General features: G+C 58.8%; 1 protein-coding gene across 1 annotated transcript in view; it reads right to left on the bottom strand.

Annotated features, from left to right (window-relative positions):
* The window catches only part of LOC122387578 (putative inorganic phosphate cotransporter), a 28,005-nt gene extending 15,797 nt beyond the window's left edge, over positions 1–12,208 (bottom strand). The window contains exons 1-9 of the mRNA XM_043377917.1: positions 11,990–12,208; positions 10,848–10,981; positions 9,513–9,721; positions 9,013–9,246; positions 8,353–8,440; positions 3,328–3,551; positions 2,403–2,561; positions 1,070–1,202; positions 130–243 (exon numbers count right to left, since the gene is read on the bottom strand). Coding sequence (XP_043233852.1) covers positions 130–243; positions 1,070–1,202; positions 2,403–2,561; positions 3,328–3,551; positions 8,353–8,440; positions 9,013–9,246; positions 9,513–9,721; positions 10,848–10,981; positions 11,990–12,015 — 1,321 coding nt within the window. The 5' untranslated portion in view covers positions 12,016–12,208. The remainder of the gene's footprint in view (positions 1–129; positions 244–1,069; positions 1,203–2,402; positions 2,562–3,327; positions 3,552–8,352; positions 8,441–9,012; positions 9,247–9,512; positions 9,722–10,847; positions 10,982–11,989) is intronic.
* Positions 12,209–15,781: the final 3,573 nt, after the last annotated feature.

Here is a 15,781-nt window from a genome sequence, read left to right on the forward strand (position 1 = left end):
AAATGTGGTCGTCTAGCATACGCCTACCATGTTAAATATTTGTATAGGTGAATTGTATCGATAAAGATGGGCCATGTTCGTGGCGCCACTGATAGGGCACCTCTGCTGACACGTGCAGCGTGCACTGACCTGAGAGGACGGCTCCGTTGAATCCCACGGTGATCACCATGAGTGTGAGAACGAGCACGTCGCTGCAGCCGGCGAACGACACACCGACCAGCGTCAGCGCTGGTATGTACATTCCTGTGGCGGGGCGGGGCTGTAAGTCGACAACAACACCTGGCCGATAGCGTGGTGGGAAGTAACAGATAGAACACACGCGTGGTTAGATAATTCAGACAGTGAATATAGGAGAGAGAGAGAGAGAGAGAGAGAGAGAGAGAGAGAGAGAGAGAGAGAGAGAGAGAGAGAGAGAGAGAGAGAGATAGAGAGAGAGAGAGGGAGAGAGAGAGAGAGAGAGAGAGAGAGAGAGAGAGAGAGAGAGAGAGAGAGAAAGAGAGAGAGAGTGAGAGAGAGAGGAGAGAGAGAGAGAGAGAAAGAAAGAAAGAAAGAAAGAAGGAAAGAAAAGAAAAGAAAAAAAGAAAAAAAGAAAGAAAGAAAGAAAGAAAGAAAGAAAGAAAGAAAGAAAGAAAGAAAGGAAGAAAGAGGGAGATAAAAAACAAGAAAGCAAAAATGAAAAACCTAGTGTTCGCAGCATATCAATATCGGATTCAGGGCGGTATTTCACTGGACTCTGCTATCATGGTGCTATCGCATTTCGCGAGCCGACGTCACAGATTGTGGTAATGTTGGAGATAGGAGTTTGTTGATGTCTCCATGGAAACCCAACTTGACACGTGTGATAGCAGCGTACTGCTATCGGCCGTGAAACAGGGCCCAGGGTTCAATAAGAAATGAAGTTACTGTGCAGTCTATCTAGTCGGAATTTCATCCGCCGGAATCCGACCAAAGGTACATGAACATATGTTTTACACGCACTGACGTTCATGCTGCACGTAACAAAGCTGAGATTGGTGTCTGAGCACCCTCTCTCTCCGAGAAGCTCGGTACAGTCGGTCGATCCACTCACCGATCGAGTTCCACAGCTTGCGGTTAGCGGAGAGACTGAGCCGGCTTCCCCTGGCCAGCCAGTCGGCCACGAATGACACGCCGAGCGCGAACACCACCTTGGCCAGCTGGGGCAGCGCCGAAAACATGGCGTTCTGGCCAGGTCACAGGTCAGAGGTCACAGGTCAGAGGTCACAGGTCAGAGGTCACACAGGTCAGAGGTCACACAGGTTAGAGGTCACACAGGTCAGAGGTCACACAGGTCAGAGGTCACACAGGTCAGAGGTCACAGGTCAGAGGTCACACAGGTCAGAGGTCACACAGGTCAGAGGTCACAGGTCAGAGGTCACACAGGTCAGAGGTCACAGGTCAGAGGTCACACGGCCAGGTCACAGGTCAGAGGTCACACGGCCAGGTCACAGGTCAGAGGTCACACGGCCAGGTCACAGGTCAGAGGTCACACGGCCAGGTCACAGGTCACAGGTCACAGGTCACAGGTCACAGGTCAGAGGTCACACGGCCAGGTCACAGGTCAGAGGTCACACGGCCAGGTCACAGGTCACAGGTCACACAGGTCAGAGGTCACACGGCCAGGTCACAGGTCAGAGGTCACACGGCCAGGTCACAGGTCAGAGGTCACACGGCCAGGTCACAGGTCAGAGGTCACACGGCCAGGTCACAGGTCAGAGGTCACACGGCCAGGTCACAGGTCAGAGGTCACACGGCCAGGTCACAGGTCAGAGGTCACACGGCCAGGTCACAGGTCAGAGGTCACACGGCCAGGTCACAGGTCAGAGGTCACACACATACGGCGTTCTGGCCAGGTCACAGGTCACAGGTCACAGGTCAGAGGTCACACACATACGGCGTTCTGGCCAGGTCACAGGTCAGAGGTCACACGGCCAGGTCACAGGTCAGAGATCACACACATAAATAAAGCTCCAAAGGTTATCGCAACAGGTAACTAATAATATCATACTGAACTTAGTCAACAACAGAACTTATGAAAGGCAAAACACTATTCAAAAATCGAGAAGACGGACACTGGACCAGCGGATATGTCCTAGTGTCACAGACCGGACAGGCCCATTGTCACAGACCGGACAGACCCATTAAGTCACAGATCGGACAGCCCCCATTGTCACAGACCAGACAGCCCCCATTGTCACAGATCGGACAGGCCCCAGTGTCATAGACCGGACAGGCCCCATTGTCTCAGACCGGACAGGTCTCATTGTCATAGACCGGACAGTGGTGGCAAGTGGGCAGATCGCAGAGGTCGCCGCTACCGCGCCATAGGTGGCGGGCAGCGGCGGCGGCGCGGTGCAGCGCGGGGCGGCGGGGCGACCCCTCACCGTGTTCAGCGGGTAGCGCAGCGCTGTGCTGATGTAGGTGGGCAGCTCGGTCATGATCAGGTAGTCGCCCCAGTTCTGACAGAACTGAGTCACCATCAGCGCCTGGAACGGCCGACAGCTCAGCGCGCGTCTCCACGGGAACGGCACCGAACTACTCCGCTGGAACGGTACAGTGCGCCGAGGGTCAGATAAACCTTCAATGATACGGTCCAGGCGGAGGGTCAGACACTCAGACATATACCTCCACTGGCATTGCTCAGCGCGACAGACAGGCGGACAGCGGCGCGCGCATGGTAGCTGATAAGATGTACCGGTCGTGTGCACACTGTGCAGCAACTATACCAAAACAACTTCACTTGATCATAGAAATAAATGATCAGCAGCAAAATAAAAGTTCAACTGAACTAGCATTGCCATTTTATTTATCGTATACTACGAGTGAGTACATAGTTAAACATACAAGCTGACAAAGCACCTTGCAAACAGGATTTGTTCTGAGCATCAGCCGCAGATCTGCCTATACCTAATGCGCATTTACCTTCTATCTGGCGGTGTATGTAAGGTGTCTCTGTCTATCCGTTGTATCAGGGGCTGGTAGTGGCTTTCTAACCTGTCTCGAGTGGTAGGTCAATGAGTAGATGATGCGCTAACCTGGCCGGAGCCCTGGTAGGTGAGTGAGTAGATGTAGATGCGCTAACCTGGCCGGAGCCCTGGTAGGTCAGTGAGTAGATGTAGACGCGCTAACCTGGCCGTATCCCCGTAGGTCAGTGAGTAGATGACGCGCTAACCTGGCCGGAGCCCCGGTAGGTCAGTGAGTAGATAACGCGCTAACCTGCTCGGAGCCCTGGTATAGGTCAGTGAGTAGATGACGTGCTAGCCTGGCCGGAGCCCCGGTAGTTCAGTGAGTAGATGTAGACGCGCTAACCTGGCCGGAGCCCTGGTAGGTGAGTGAGTAGATGTAGACGCGCTCGCGGAAGGAGATGCGCGGGTGGTCGGCCGGGGTCTCGTACACGAGCAGCGTCCAGGCGACGCTCCAGACCAGCGTCACGGAGCCGGTCACGTAGAAGATGGCCTGCCAGCCGCCGGCCCAGCGCCAGCCGGCCAGCGGACCGGCGCTCAGGATCGTCACCGCCGTGCCCAGCTGCTTACCTGGCGACACACGGCACACGGCTGCTTACCTGGCGACACACGACACAGCTGCTTACCTGGCGACACACGACACAGCTGCTTACCTGGTGACACACGGCACACAGCTGCTTACCCCGCGACACACGGCATACAGCTGCTTACCTGGCGAAACACGACACAGCTGCTTACCTGGCGACACACGACACACAGCTGCTTACCTGGCGACACACGGCATACAGCTGCTTACCTGGCGACACACGACATACAGCTGCTTACCTGGCGACACACGACACACAGCTGCTTACCTGGCGACACACGACATACAGCTGCTTACCTGGCGACACACGACATAGCTGCTTACCTGGCGACACACGACACAGCTGCCTACCTGGCGACACACGACATACAGCTGCTTACCTGGCGACACACGGCACACAGCTGCTTACCTGGGGGCACACGGCACACAGCTGCCTACCTGGCGACACACGGCGCAACTGCTTACCTGGCGACACACGATACACAGCTGCTTACCTGGCGACACACGGCATACAGCTGCTTACCTACCTGGCGACACACGACACAGCTGCTTACCTGGCGACACACGGCATACAGCTGCTTACCTGGCGACACACGGCATACAGCTGCTTACCTGGCGACACACGACAACACACGTCTGCTTACCCGGCATCTGGCGACACACGGCATCTGATGCTGCTTAGTAGCTACCTAAGAACACACCTTGTACATATGTGGCACATCACTGATCATGCTCATATTCACTTCCGATATGACATTCGCGACACTGTTACATTTGGATCGTGGAATGGGATTATATAACTTGCAGTGCCAGTTAATTGCCATACTTTGACTCGGGAGCGATGACATTAGGGATTTTTATCGTCACTGGGCTACGTAATTGTAACAGAAGCCAAAAAATGCATCTTGTTTGCACACACAAAAAAATGATGGTGTGCCGCAAAGGAGAATGAGAGTGTATATTCATATCTTCTTTCAACTAGAATCAAATGAATGTGCTCTGACGAAAATATGATCAAAGGATGTATTTTATAATGTAGAGAAATTTCAAAAATGTATAAGGAGTAACACATGTTATGCCTAGTGTAGCCTGTAAACAGCTGTGACGGTTCAGACGGCTGGGCAGCACCGCCAGGCAGCAATGTCCGCACAAAACTGTCCCAGTTTCGCAGCGCTGAAACTGTTACATTACACGGTGTCAAGGCTGTTCACCTTTTTGTATCACCGCTCATATAAACAGAGTCGGCGGCTGTGGGCGGGCCGGGCGGGCCGGGCCGACACCACGCGCCGTCCTGCAGACCACACACTGCAGACGACGCCGCCGCCCATGGCGTGTCAGTCGGTAAAACACGGCGCCCGGCACCCCAACTCCGGCGCGCGCCCAGACGCCGCCCAGCGCGCGCTGATGCCGCCTCCCGGCCGGTGGCGGCCCTGCAGTGGACGGGCGTTTTTGCGTGCGACACATCCTGTGACCCGGTGCCCTTGTGTGTGTCTCCGGCGCCCCGTTTCCTGCTGGACTGCGGCCGACAGACGATACTCGAGCGCGGCCGACAGACGCAGCGCGGCACTCGGGCGGCCCAGCCGGCGGGGCGGGCTGCAGTGGCGGCGACTCGACCCAGGTCTGCCCACTGCACAGTGGAGGTGAGTCGGCCCAGGTCTGCTCCAGTGGAGGTCACTCGGCCCAGGTCTGTGACCGGCTGCGGTGCTGCGCCCCGACCAGTGGCGGCCCGCTCGGACGCCATGGCCGGCCGCGCCGCTCCACCGGCGCCGGCCGCGCCGCGCCGGGCGCCGGCCGTGCTGCTGGCTGCGCCGCGCCGGGCGCCGGCCGTGCTGCTGGCCGCGCTGCTGGCCGCGCTGCTGTGTGCCGGCGGGGCGCGCGGCCTGCTGGTGCGGCCGCAGGTGGCTCACCTGTCCTCTGGCCGGGTGCTGGTGCGGCTGCACGGCGGCCACCAGCGCTGGACGGTGGTGGCCGCGCCGTCGCCGCTGCCGGCCGCCGTCACCTGGCTGGGGTCGGCCGGCGCCGGCGGTCGGCGGCGCGCCGCTGGCCGCTGCCTGTACCGCGGCGCCGTGCCCGGCCGGCCCGACAGCACAGCGGCCCTCTCGCTCTGCGGCGGGGTCTGGGCCGTGATCGCCGCCGACGGCCGCACTGTCACCGTGCAGCCCGCCGAACACGTGCGCCACACACGCGGCCCGCACGTGCTGCGCTCGCTGAACGTGGCGCGACTCGTGGCGCATCACGTGTCAGCGCGTCGGCGAAAACGAGGTCTGCTGAGCCGCGCCAGGGTCGAGCCGTTCGAGCAGGAGCGGACGGCGGAGCAGCGGGAGGAGGCAGAGCAGCGGGAGGAGGACGGTGAGCACGGGGTGCTGATCGGCGACCAGTGGTTCCCGGCCGGTAACGCCACACCGGCCGGCGCGTACCGGCTGCCGGCGACGGCAGCCGACCTGGCGCGGCCGCGCTGGCTGGAGCTGGTGGTGGCCGCCGACCAGTCGGTGGTCGCCTTCCACGGGCGCCACCGCGTGCTCGACTACGTGCTGACGCTGCTGAACGTCATGTCGGCCGTGCTGGAGGACAGCTCGCTGCAGGCGCGCCTGCGCGTGGTCGTCACCAGGATCTACCTGATCGAGAGCGGCGGCGAGCTGGTGCGGCCGCGCGCGCCGCTGAGCTCACTGCGCGCCGTCAACCAGTGGGCCGCGCGGCTGGCCGACCCGCGCGACGCCGTCATCTGGCTGACCCGCAAACACCTGGGCGGGCCGGCCGGCTACGCGCCCGTCTCCGGCGCCTGCGACCCGAGCCGCAGCGCCTCCATCAACCGCGACCAGGGCCTGAGCAGCGCCTTCGTGGTGGCGCACGAGCTGGGCCACATGCTGGGCCTGACGCACGACGGTGAGTCGGACCAGTGCGACTGGGCGCCGCCGCTAGGCAGTGTCATGGCGCCGCTCATCAGCGCCACCTACAACCGCTTCTTCTGGTCCAACTGCAGCCGGCACGAGTACAGCAGCAAGGTGAGCTGGTGGACGTGCCTGTACAACCGGCCGGCGGCGGCCGACGCCCGGCCCGTCAGCAGCTCGCTGGACCGGCCCCTGTCGGTGGCCGAACAGTGCCAGTTCGAGTTCGGGCCCGAGTACCGGCCCTGCCGGCTGCGCTCGGTGCAGCGCCAGTGCGACCGGCTCTGGTGCGCGCCGCCCGACTCGAGCCGGTGTCTGAGTCGGCGCGCGCCGCCGCTGGACGGCACGCCGTGCGGCGCCGGCCACTGGTGCGTGGACGGCCAGTGTCGGCCCGTGCACCGGCCACCGGCGGCGGCGGCGGCGGCGCCGGCCGGCTGGGCCTCCTGGGGCCGCTGGGGCACGTGCAGCCGCAGCTGCGGCGCCGGCGTGCAGCGGCGCCGCCGGCAGTGTCTGCCCGCCGCCGGCCGCTGCGCCGGAGACGCCGAACAGGTGCGGCTGTGCCCGGGCCTGCCGCGCTGCTGGGAGGAGCCCCGCGCGGCGTTCTGCCGGCGCCAGCAGCCGGTCGGCACCTGGCTGGTAACCCACTCGGCGGCGCTGCCCTGCCATTTCTGGTGTGTGCGCTCGACTGACGGCCGCACCCAGCACGGCGAGCCCGTGCCTGAAGGGGTGTCGTGCGGCACCGCCGACCGCCCCGCCATCTGTGTCCGGGGGGCGTGCCGCGCGCTGGACTGTGCCGGCACCCGCCTGCTGCCGCCGCAGAGCCGCCCGGCGGAGAGCTGCGGCGGCTGTGGTTCCGGCAGCTACCACAGGTGTCGCGTCGAGCGGCGGGTGCTGACGCTGGTCCCGGTTACCCAGTACAGCCTGGTGGCGCGACTGCCCATCGGCGCCACCGCCGTCACCATCGCCGAGACGGCCGCCTCGCCGCACCGCGTGGCGCTGTTTGTCAGGGCGCTGGGCCAGTACCTGCTGAACGGGCCGAGCGGGGTGCGCCGGCCCGGCTGGTACGAGGGCAGCGGCGTGCGCTTCACCTACCAGACGGCCGGCGGCCGGGAGACGCTCTCCCTGCCCGGGCCGCTGCCGCACGAGCTGGACGTGCAGGTGCAGAGCGCGCCCTTCGCCGGCCCGATCGTGCTGAATGTGACCTATGTTGCTACTCGGCCGGAGGCTGGGCTCGGCCTGGCTGCGGCGCACCGGCCTCTGGTAGAGGCGAGCGTGGCAGACGCGGCGCCGAGCGAGACGAGCGAAACAGACGCGGCGCAGAGCGAGACGAGCGGAACAGACGCGGGGCCTAGCCAGACGAACGGTATGGACACGGGACTGGGGAGGGGAGAGGGGCAGACACGGGAGCGGGGAGCGGAGCCGATAGAGTCGTCTCAAGTGTCGAGTAAATCGCGCCACTAGTGAGCGATATGGCCGTATCAGCAGTACTTACCTGCTCTCCACAGCAGCGGGGCAGGTCCATGTCCCGTCTGCCGCCGCTCCCCGTCTCCTCGTGATGTCTAGTCTATTTGTAAGAATAACATGCAGGTAACCTGTCTGATTCTGATTCTGAGGTAGTTTATTCTTATCACGTGAGAGATCAACCTTACGTCAAAGGCTACGTCCATCGAATTCGTTGTTTGGGGCCACTGCGGACTGCGTGTGTGAGTGAATCGTGAGAGTGTCTTTTTTACTGTGTATTTTGCAGAAGTAAAAAAGACATGAAAAAGGACCCTAAATTTGATCAAATATACACAAATTTTTAAATCAATATATTATTCAGATAAATATCGCATGCAGTGACAATCACGTATAGCTGCATTAAGAGTTACCCATGTATCGGTGAATGTCCGGAACTCACCCACGTAGACGAAGGTGCTGATACGGCTCCTCTCGTTGGGCGGCACCCAGCGCGCCAGCAGGCAGTGGATGGACGGCGTGGTGACACCCTGCGGAGGGGACACCAGTCGGTCAGACGACACCAGCCGGTCAGACGACACCAGCCGGTCAGACAGACACCAGCCGGTCAGACAGACACCAGCCGGTCAGACACAATCGGTCAGACACCAGTCGGTTAGACAGGGGACACCACCCGGTCAGATGACACCACCCGGTCAGCCACAGTCGGTCAGATACTAGTCGGTCAGATACTAGTCGGTCAGATACTATTCGGTCAGACAACACTCAGTTAGACACCAGAGTATGTAGACAGACACGGGCACGGCTAGACACAGCGATGGCAATGGCTCGAGCAGTGAACAGCGGCCATTGTCCCAGACGTTACAGAACAGAGGGGCTGACGGAAAAGTGAAATTACCCACCCTGGTGTACCCATCGGGACGCACCCATCGGTAGGCCGCTCACCACCTCGCCGGCTAGGCTTGCAGATGCCAATATTATAAAATATATGGGGGCAATTAGTGTAGTTCGACCTAAGGTAGATGTGCCCTTCCATGCAGGACGCTCAGCGCTGTCGGCCGCTGAGCCTCCGCCGGGGCCGCGGCGTCCGGCGTCCACTCACACTGGCGGCGCCCTGCAGGAAGCGGATGGTGACCAGGGCGGGCACGCCGCTGAGCGCGCACACAGGCGTCAGCAGAGTGAGCAGGCCGGCGGCGGCCAGGCCGACGGCCAGCACGCGCACGGCGCCCAGCCGCTCGGCCAGCCGGCCGGCCGGCACCTGCGACACCAGGTAGCCGCCGAAGTAGGAGCTCAGGATGACGCCCTGAGTCAGCTCGCTCCAAACGAACGGGCCGTCCTGCCGGCCGGGGAAGCAGAGGAGGGGAAGGCGGTGCCACACATCAGTCAACTGGGCATCGCTTTATCTCTGGCAACGGCTGAGAAATGTCTTGGAATGAAGCTTTCATTTTTAAATAGAAGACAACTTTTTGGGATACATAGTGTCTTATATGGGCCGCTAATATCAGCAAAGTTTCGGCATGCCCCGTAGTTTTGAGGTTGGTCGTGCTGACTGCAGTCGTTACTTTTGGCGGACACGCTGCACAGAGTGGGCAGCGGACTGACCTGCTGCAGGTCGTTTCCGATGAGGTAGGTGCGGTTTCCAGTACAGAGCAGGTCGCCGCCGCCGGCGCTGTCGTTGTGGGGGGACAGCAGCCTTAGCGCCGTGCCGTTCACCATCGCCACAATGGCCATCGACATGTTGACCCGCAGCGAGAACGCCACGAAGAACCCCAGACAGCCGAGCACAGCCAGAGTGTGCCGCGCGCCCCAGCCTGCAGGCGCGGTGCAGACAGGGGTCGGGGCCGGTCAGGCCGGGCCATCGAGTGACGTGTTGCGCCGCCACAGGCCAGGCCGGGACTGCTTCAGGTCAGCGGGGGTGGGTGTGCGCGATGAACGGCCAAACACGATACGCTAAGAGTTGCTGAAGAAGTGAATATTTTAAACGGTGCTTGAGTGACGCTCAATTTCTGTAATAGCCGTTTTCACGACGGGCTATCCGGCGAATGCACCTGATTTGGCCAAATCTGCACCTAATTTCTTTTACCTGGCAAATATCTTCATTTTATCAATTTATTTCAGTGTTTTAATCGATGATGCTTTCTGATAATATGACAAAGCAGGCATATAAGCAATTAGTACAACCCTAGCTGATAGCTGCTAAGAGACACACTGAACCTGATTTGACCAAATCTGCACCTAATTTTGTACCAGATGTGCACCAAATGCATGTACCACATGGCAGTCGTGAAAACGGCTAATATGATGCCTGATAAGCTCGAATTAACCCCTAACAATTTCCTCGACTCAAAAAGCGTTTGGCTTGGCAGCCTCAGGAATGCTGGCTGCCTTTAGACACCATTACCGAAAGCGTTCTCTCGTGAACCATATCCCTGTAATGGTGTTTGCATTGGGACCATCTCGGCCGCTGGGGATGGAACTGCTCAGGGGTAAGACCGAAGACGGTTTGCACGCGCGTTATCGTTGCAGTGGCAGTACGGAAAGCGGCGGGCGTCACCTCACCGTACTCAGCTCACCGGACCGACTCACCGGACCGACTCACCGGACCGACTCAGCTCACCGGACTCAGCTCACCGGACCGACTCACCGGACCGACTCACCGGACTCAGCTCACCGGACCAACTCACCGGACCGACTCACCGGACTCAGCTCACCGGACTCAGCTCACCGGACCAACTCACCGGACCAACTCACCGGACCGACTCACCGACCGACTCACCGGACTCAGCTCACCGGACCGACTCACCGGACTCAGCTCACCGGACCGACTCACCGGACCGACTCACCGGACCGACTCACCGGACTCAGCTCACCGGAACGACTCACCGGACCGACTCACCGGACTCAGCTCACCGGACTCAGCTCACGGTACGGACTCACCGGACGGGGTGAGCAGCTCGTCGGCACAGCCGTCCGACACTGCGCCGTAGTAGGCGTGATTCTCGTGCAGCAGGCACGGCTCGCGGTCGGCGCCCCGGCGCCCGCCGTCGGCGCCCCCGCCCTCACCAGAAGAGCTGCGAACACAGCACTGACATTCAGACAAAACTGATATTCATCACAGCCGTCGGTTCGACGTCAAGTACAGACACACACCACACATGAACACATACCTATAGAACAACATACTGACACACCACATCCACCCTCACCACCGGCTGACCGGCTGGGGCCGTCCGGCGTCCGGGAGCCCTACCGGTCCAGGGGGCTGCTCGGCGGGCTCCTGGCGGGGTCGGTACTGACTGACCCCAGTGGCGTGATTACCGTCAGTTTTGTTTTCATTTGGAGAGACGCTTTAACCCTCGCCTGCACATGCCATTTTCCCATCCTAGAACGCACATGGGGGGTTGCCCCCCCCCCCCCTGCGCCATTTCGTTCCTGTTGAAGATAGAGCTTCGCGGTAAAGACCAAGAAGATTCTTTGGGAAGAGACGAATCCAATGATACCCTGTCTCATGTCAGTCATTGACCTGGCTTTCAGGTCAGGTCAAACTAAACAAATGTTGCTGTTTTGTGTCACCGTTGGATATCAAGTGCGCTGCTCATCATATACATACCGATGACGCTGCCGTATTGTGGTGCCAAGCCAACCAGAACCTCTTTGTCACATCCAATAATTCTCTACAGGTTACCAAAATTGGCGCGCCGTTGTTAAGCTATAGCACGGAAAAAGAAAAGAAAATGGGGGCGTTAAACGCCCCCCCCCCCCCAGCAGCTCGCGGGTTATCCAGTGATCCAGTGATCTCCAGTGACCTCAGTGAAAGATCTTACGTTGAGCTACCTATTGCTTTTCCCGCGTCTTTCTAACTTAACTACTTTTCGGTATAATCGAGCGTGGCCAAATCTCCCCCCCCCCCCCCCACATACACACACTGACACACCACCACCACCACCGTCCACCACTATATGTGTACTACCAGCATGGCGAAACTGGCTGAGACCAGGGGGCAGGGTATGGGTCGAATTGTAAGTCTAGCCACGAGACACAGTTGTGCGGGTCAGCAGTCGGGCAGCAGTAGCACCCACCTGTTCTGGCGCAGTAGCCAGACCATGCTGTGCTGCTGCAGTCCTGTTTGGGTTTGTCTGGCCACCCGGTCCGTGTCGGGCGTCTGTCCGTTGCTCTCAGTTGTTGCCGGCGGTGCGGCCGGCGGTCGGGGGTGCGGGCCGGGGGCCGGTGACACCGGATGGATCTCCCAGTCGCGGTGGCAGCGCCCACTCTGACCGTCTGACCGCCGCCGTCGGTCTCTGATCGCGTCGCGGTGCCGCCGGCTGATAGGCACCCACCCGCCCCCGACCCCCGACCCACCCCGACCCCCAAGCGGCGGCTATCAGCCGCGAGCGGCCAGCGTACCGGGCGCACCGGCTGCGCACTGCTCCGTGGGCTCACGCCCCACACTGCTCCGTGGGCCCACGCCCCACAATGCCCCGTGGGCGCTCGGCGGCTCGCCCACACTGCTCCGTGGGCTCACGCCCCACACTGCTCCGTGGGCCCACGCCCTACACTGCTCCGTGGCCTGGGCGCTCGCCCCACACTGCCCCGTGGACGCACGCCCCGCACTGCACCGTGGGCCCACGCCCCCCACTGCCCCGTGGGCCCACATTACCCCTTGGGCGCTCGTCCCACACAGCCCCGTGGGTAACGGCGCGCGTCAGGTGCACCTCATATAGCGCGGTGGGGATGCACCCAGTCAGTTAGTTGTTTGTACGGGGTGACACTTGCCGGCGTGAGTGCCCGGAAGTCCATAGCGCGTAGTACCTGCGGGGTGGGGGTGGGCGTTGGAGTGGGGGACCGCTGATTATTTTTCTTCCGGCCCTGGTCGGAGCGTTAGAAGGCGCCCAGTGCTGTTAGCGGACTGTGACTGCGGTGCAGTGTTCGCCATGGGCCGGGCCAGCCCAATGGGCCATGGGCTGGGCTGGGCTACGGGCTGGGCTGGGCCCTCAAATATGAAGGATCGATGGGCTGTGGATGGGCTGGGCCAGGAACAGTTAAGTGGAGTCAGGGGCTCGCAACTGAGACAAAAACTATAACTACATATAGCTTATTACTGCGCAAGACTAAAAAACGAGTCAATAAAGCACGCATGCAATGTGCACTGTGTTACCGATTCATTTATGTATGTACCATGTATTATCGCTGTTTGAATTTCTTTTTTTAAAAGGCGCTTAATTATTTTATGCTTAATTCTGTCTCTCTGGAAGTCTTAATTTAACTGTGTCTCGCGAAAGACCTCGAGACTTTTTAAGTTGACCTTATTCTTCTCTCGACCGTGACATTTTTGAAAGCAGAGGAAAAAATATTTCATTGTGTTAACTTTGGCTTTGTTTGTGAATCGAAAATAAACATTGCTTCTGTAATGAAAATACCTCTCCTTGTTGCAGTACGCAACAATTCATGAAATATTTTTCTTAAGTGCTTAACGAGTGCTGTTGCTGTTTATATTAACGTAATACTTGCTTCAAAAGTACTGTTTGATTATTACATGATGTAATGTTTGCTCCGAAATAATTTTAAGGTAGCTACTCTTAAGATTCAGCGTTTGCCTGGCAATTTCAAGCCTTTTCACTATTTATAATAAACGATGAGTTATAACGTAAGTGAAAGGCCTACGCCAGCACCTCGGCGAAGTTTGCAGCCGCACAATCGGCCCACTCCCATGCCCCGTCACAATCGAAGCTGGCTAACGGTTTCTGAAGCCGCAGAAAGCGTGGAGAGTGTGAATGCTGCAATCACTCGAGAGGAGCAGATCTTCGAAGAAGAACGCCTGGAACAAGCAGTCAGGGAAGCTGAACTGGAACTCGAACGAGTCAAGGAAAGGCATCGGTTGCAGCTGTCTAGGATCAGAAACGGCGACACATCGTCTACAATATCCGACCGTGAATACGAAACCGATCGTGATATGTCTCGACCGACGAAAGCCGAGCCGCGTGTCGTCTCTCCGATTTTGCAACAGCAACGAAGCTCGACCCCGACGCGTCTTTACATACAAGAAGCGGTGAAACTCGACTTCACCATATTCGACGGGAAGTATGAAGAATTCCCATTTTTTGAGGCTCAAGTTGATGAAGCGGTGCGCCTACGCTACTCGGAGACACAGATTCTCCGACACCTGAAAGAGAGGTTGCGGGGAGTCGCATTCGAAGCCGTGCATGGTGCGCTTCTCACCGGAGGGAGCTTTGGAGATGTATGGACCATATTAAAGGAACGATTTGGTGATCCTCAGATAATTGTGAACCGAACAGTGAGGAAACTGATGGAAACACCGCCGCTAAAAGAAGGTGACATTGACGCACTGGAACGGTTCTCGACCGACATATCAAACGCGGTGGCCATCATCAGGCACGTAGGCCAGTCCAGCGAGCTGAACAGTCTGCAAGTGATGCAGGTGCTGACGAGCAAGCTACCCCGAGACAGCCGACACGAGTGGGGAAGTTACGGCAGAAGCAAGGTGGAAGGAGGCACACTGACCTGCGATTTATTTGCTGCCTTCCTGAAAGCGCATATCAAGGATAGGAGATTCTGCAGTGGCGCTGGTTACCGGCAGCTCGCCAGGGACGGTTCAGACCCAAAACGAAAGGGAAATGAACCGAAGATGGCCCGTCCTCGTCAGACGACCTGTGCAACAGAACAGCTGAAGTGCTTCTTCTGTGAACAGCCACACTACATTCAACGTTGTGATAAATTCAAGACGCTGAGTGTGGACGAGCGTCATCAGTGGATCAAGGAACGACGTCAGTGCCTGCGGTGCCTCTCCACAGGTCATTCGACCTCCACGTGTCACAGAAGACGACCTTGTGGCCTGGGCGGGTGCAGAGAGCTCCATCATAGAATGCTGCACGGCGCGGCCGCGGAGACGTCTTCTGAAGTGATCGGCGCTACTCAGGATGCCACGCCCTCCTGCATGCTGATGAAGACATGTGTCATTAATGTGGTGACGCCGAACGGAAAACGCCGCTGCCGAGCTTTCCTGGACGAAGGAAGTTCTGTTACTCTGATGGACAAGTCACTGGCTGACGAGCTAAAGCTTTCAGGGCCAAAGAGCTCCATGGGCATCAAAACAGTCACTGGGGTCCAGACAGTGGAAACAGTGACGGTCAGCATGCGAATCGAAAACCCTGAGAACGGCAGGAAGTTCCGACTGGCAAACGTGACATGTGTGCGCGATTTACGTCTGTCACCTCCAGCCATCAACAATAAGCGCCTCAGGATGCTGTATCCAGAGCTCGAACAGCTGAACCTGCCGGAGCTGGACGAGGCTCCAAGGATTCTGATCGGCCTTGACCAGGCGGAACTGATAGCCACACGAGAAGTGCGCAAAACGAAGAAGAACGGGCCGCTTCTACAACGAACCCTCCTGGGTTGGACTGTAACAGGGAGAGTGGTCATACGAGAAGACAAGGCAGAGCAATTGCCTGAAGTGAACTTCCTTCATACAGACGATCCGTGGAGCACAGAAAAGTTCGGCTGTAAATATCAGTTCGAGACTCCATTCAGCCCAGAAGACAGGAAAGCGGAGAAGATCCTAAACAGCGAGGTTTACCACGACGGCACGCGCTGGGTGGCTCCGCTGCTGAGGCGCGATCGTGCCGCGCCATTTCCGCCCAGTCGGCAAATGGCTACGAAGAGGGCCAAGGCCTTCGAAAAACGAATGGAAAAATCTGAACTCCGTGGAGAGAAGCCAAGCATCGGTGAAATGACGAAAGCTCGGATGGCGAAGATGATCTCTGATGGTCATTTTCGTAAGCTGACCGCTGATGAAGCCTCACAGGAGCCAGAGAATGTGTGGTACCTGCCGTTGATGGCTGTGACTAACCCAAACA

The sequence above is a fragment of the Amphibalanus amphitrite genome, unplaced genomic scaffold (assembly GCF_019059575.1).
Source record: "Amphibalanus amphitrite isolate SeventyFive unplaced genomic scaffold, NRLGWU_Aamphi_draft 000017F_arrow, whole genome shotgun sequence".
Lineage (NCBI taxonomy): Eukaryota > Metazoa > Arthropoda > Thecostraca > Balanomorpha > Balanidae > Amphibalanus > Amphibalanus amphitrite.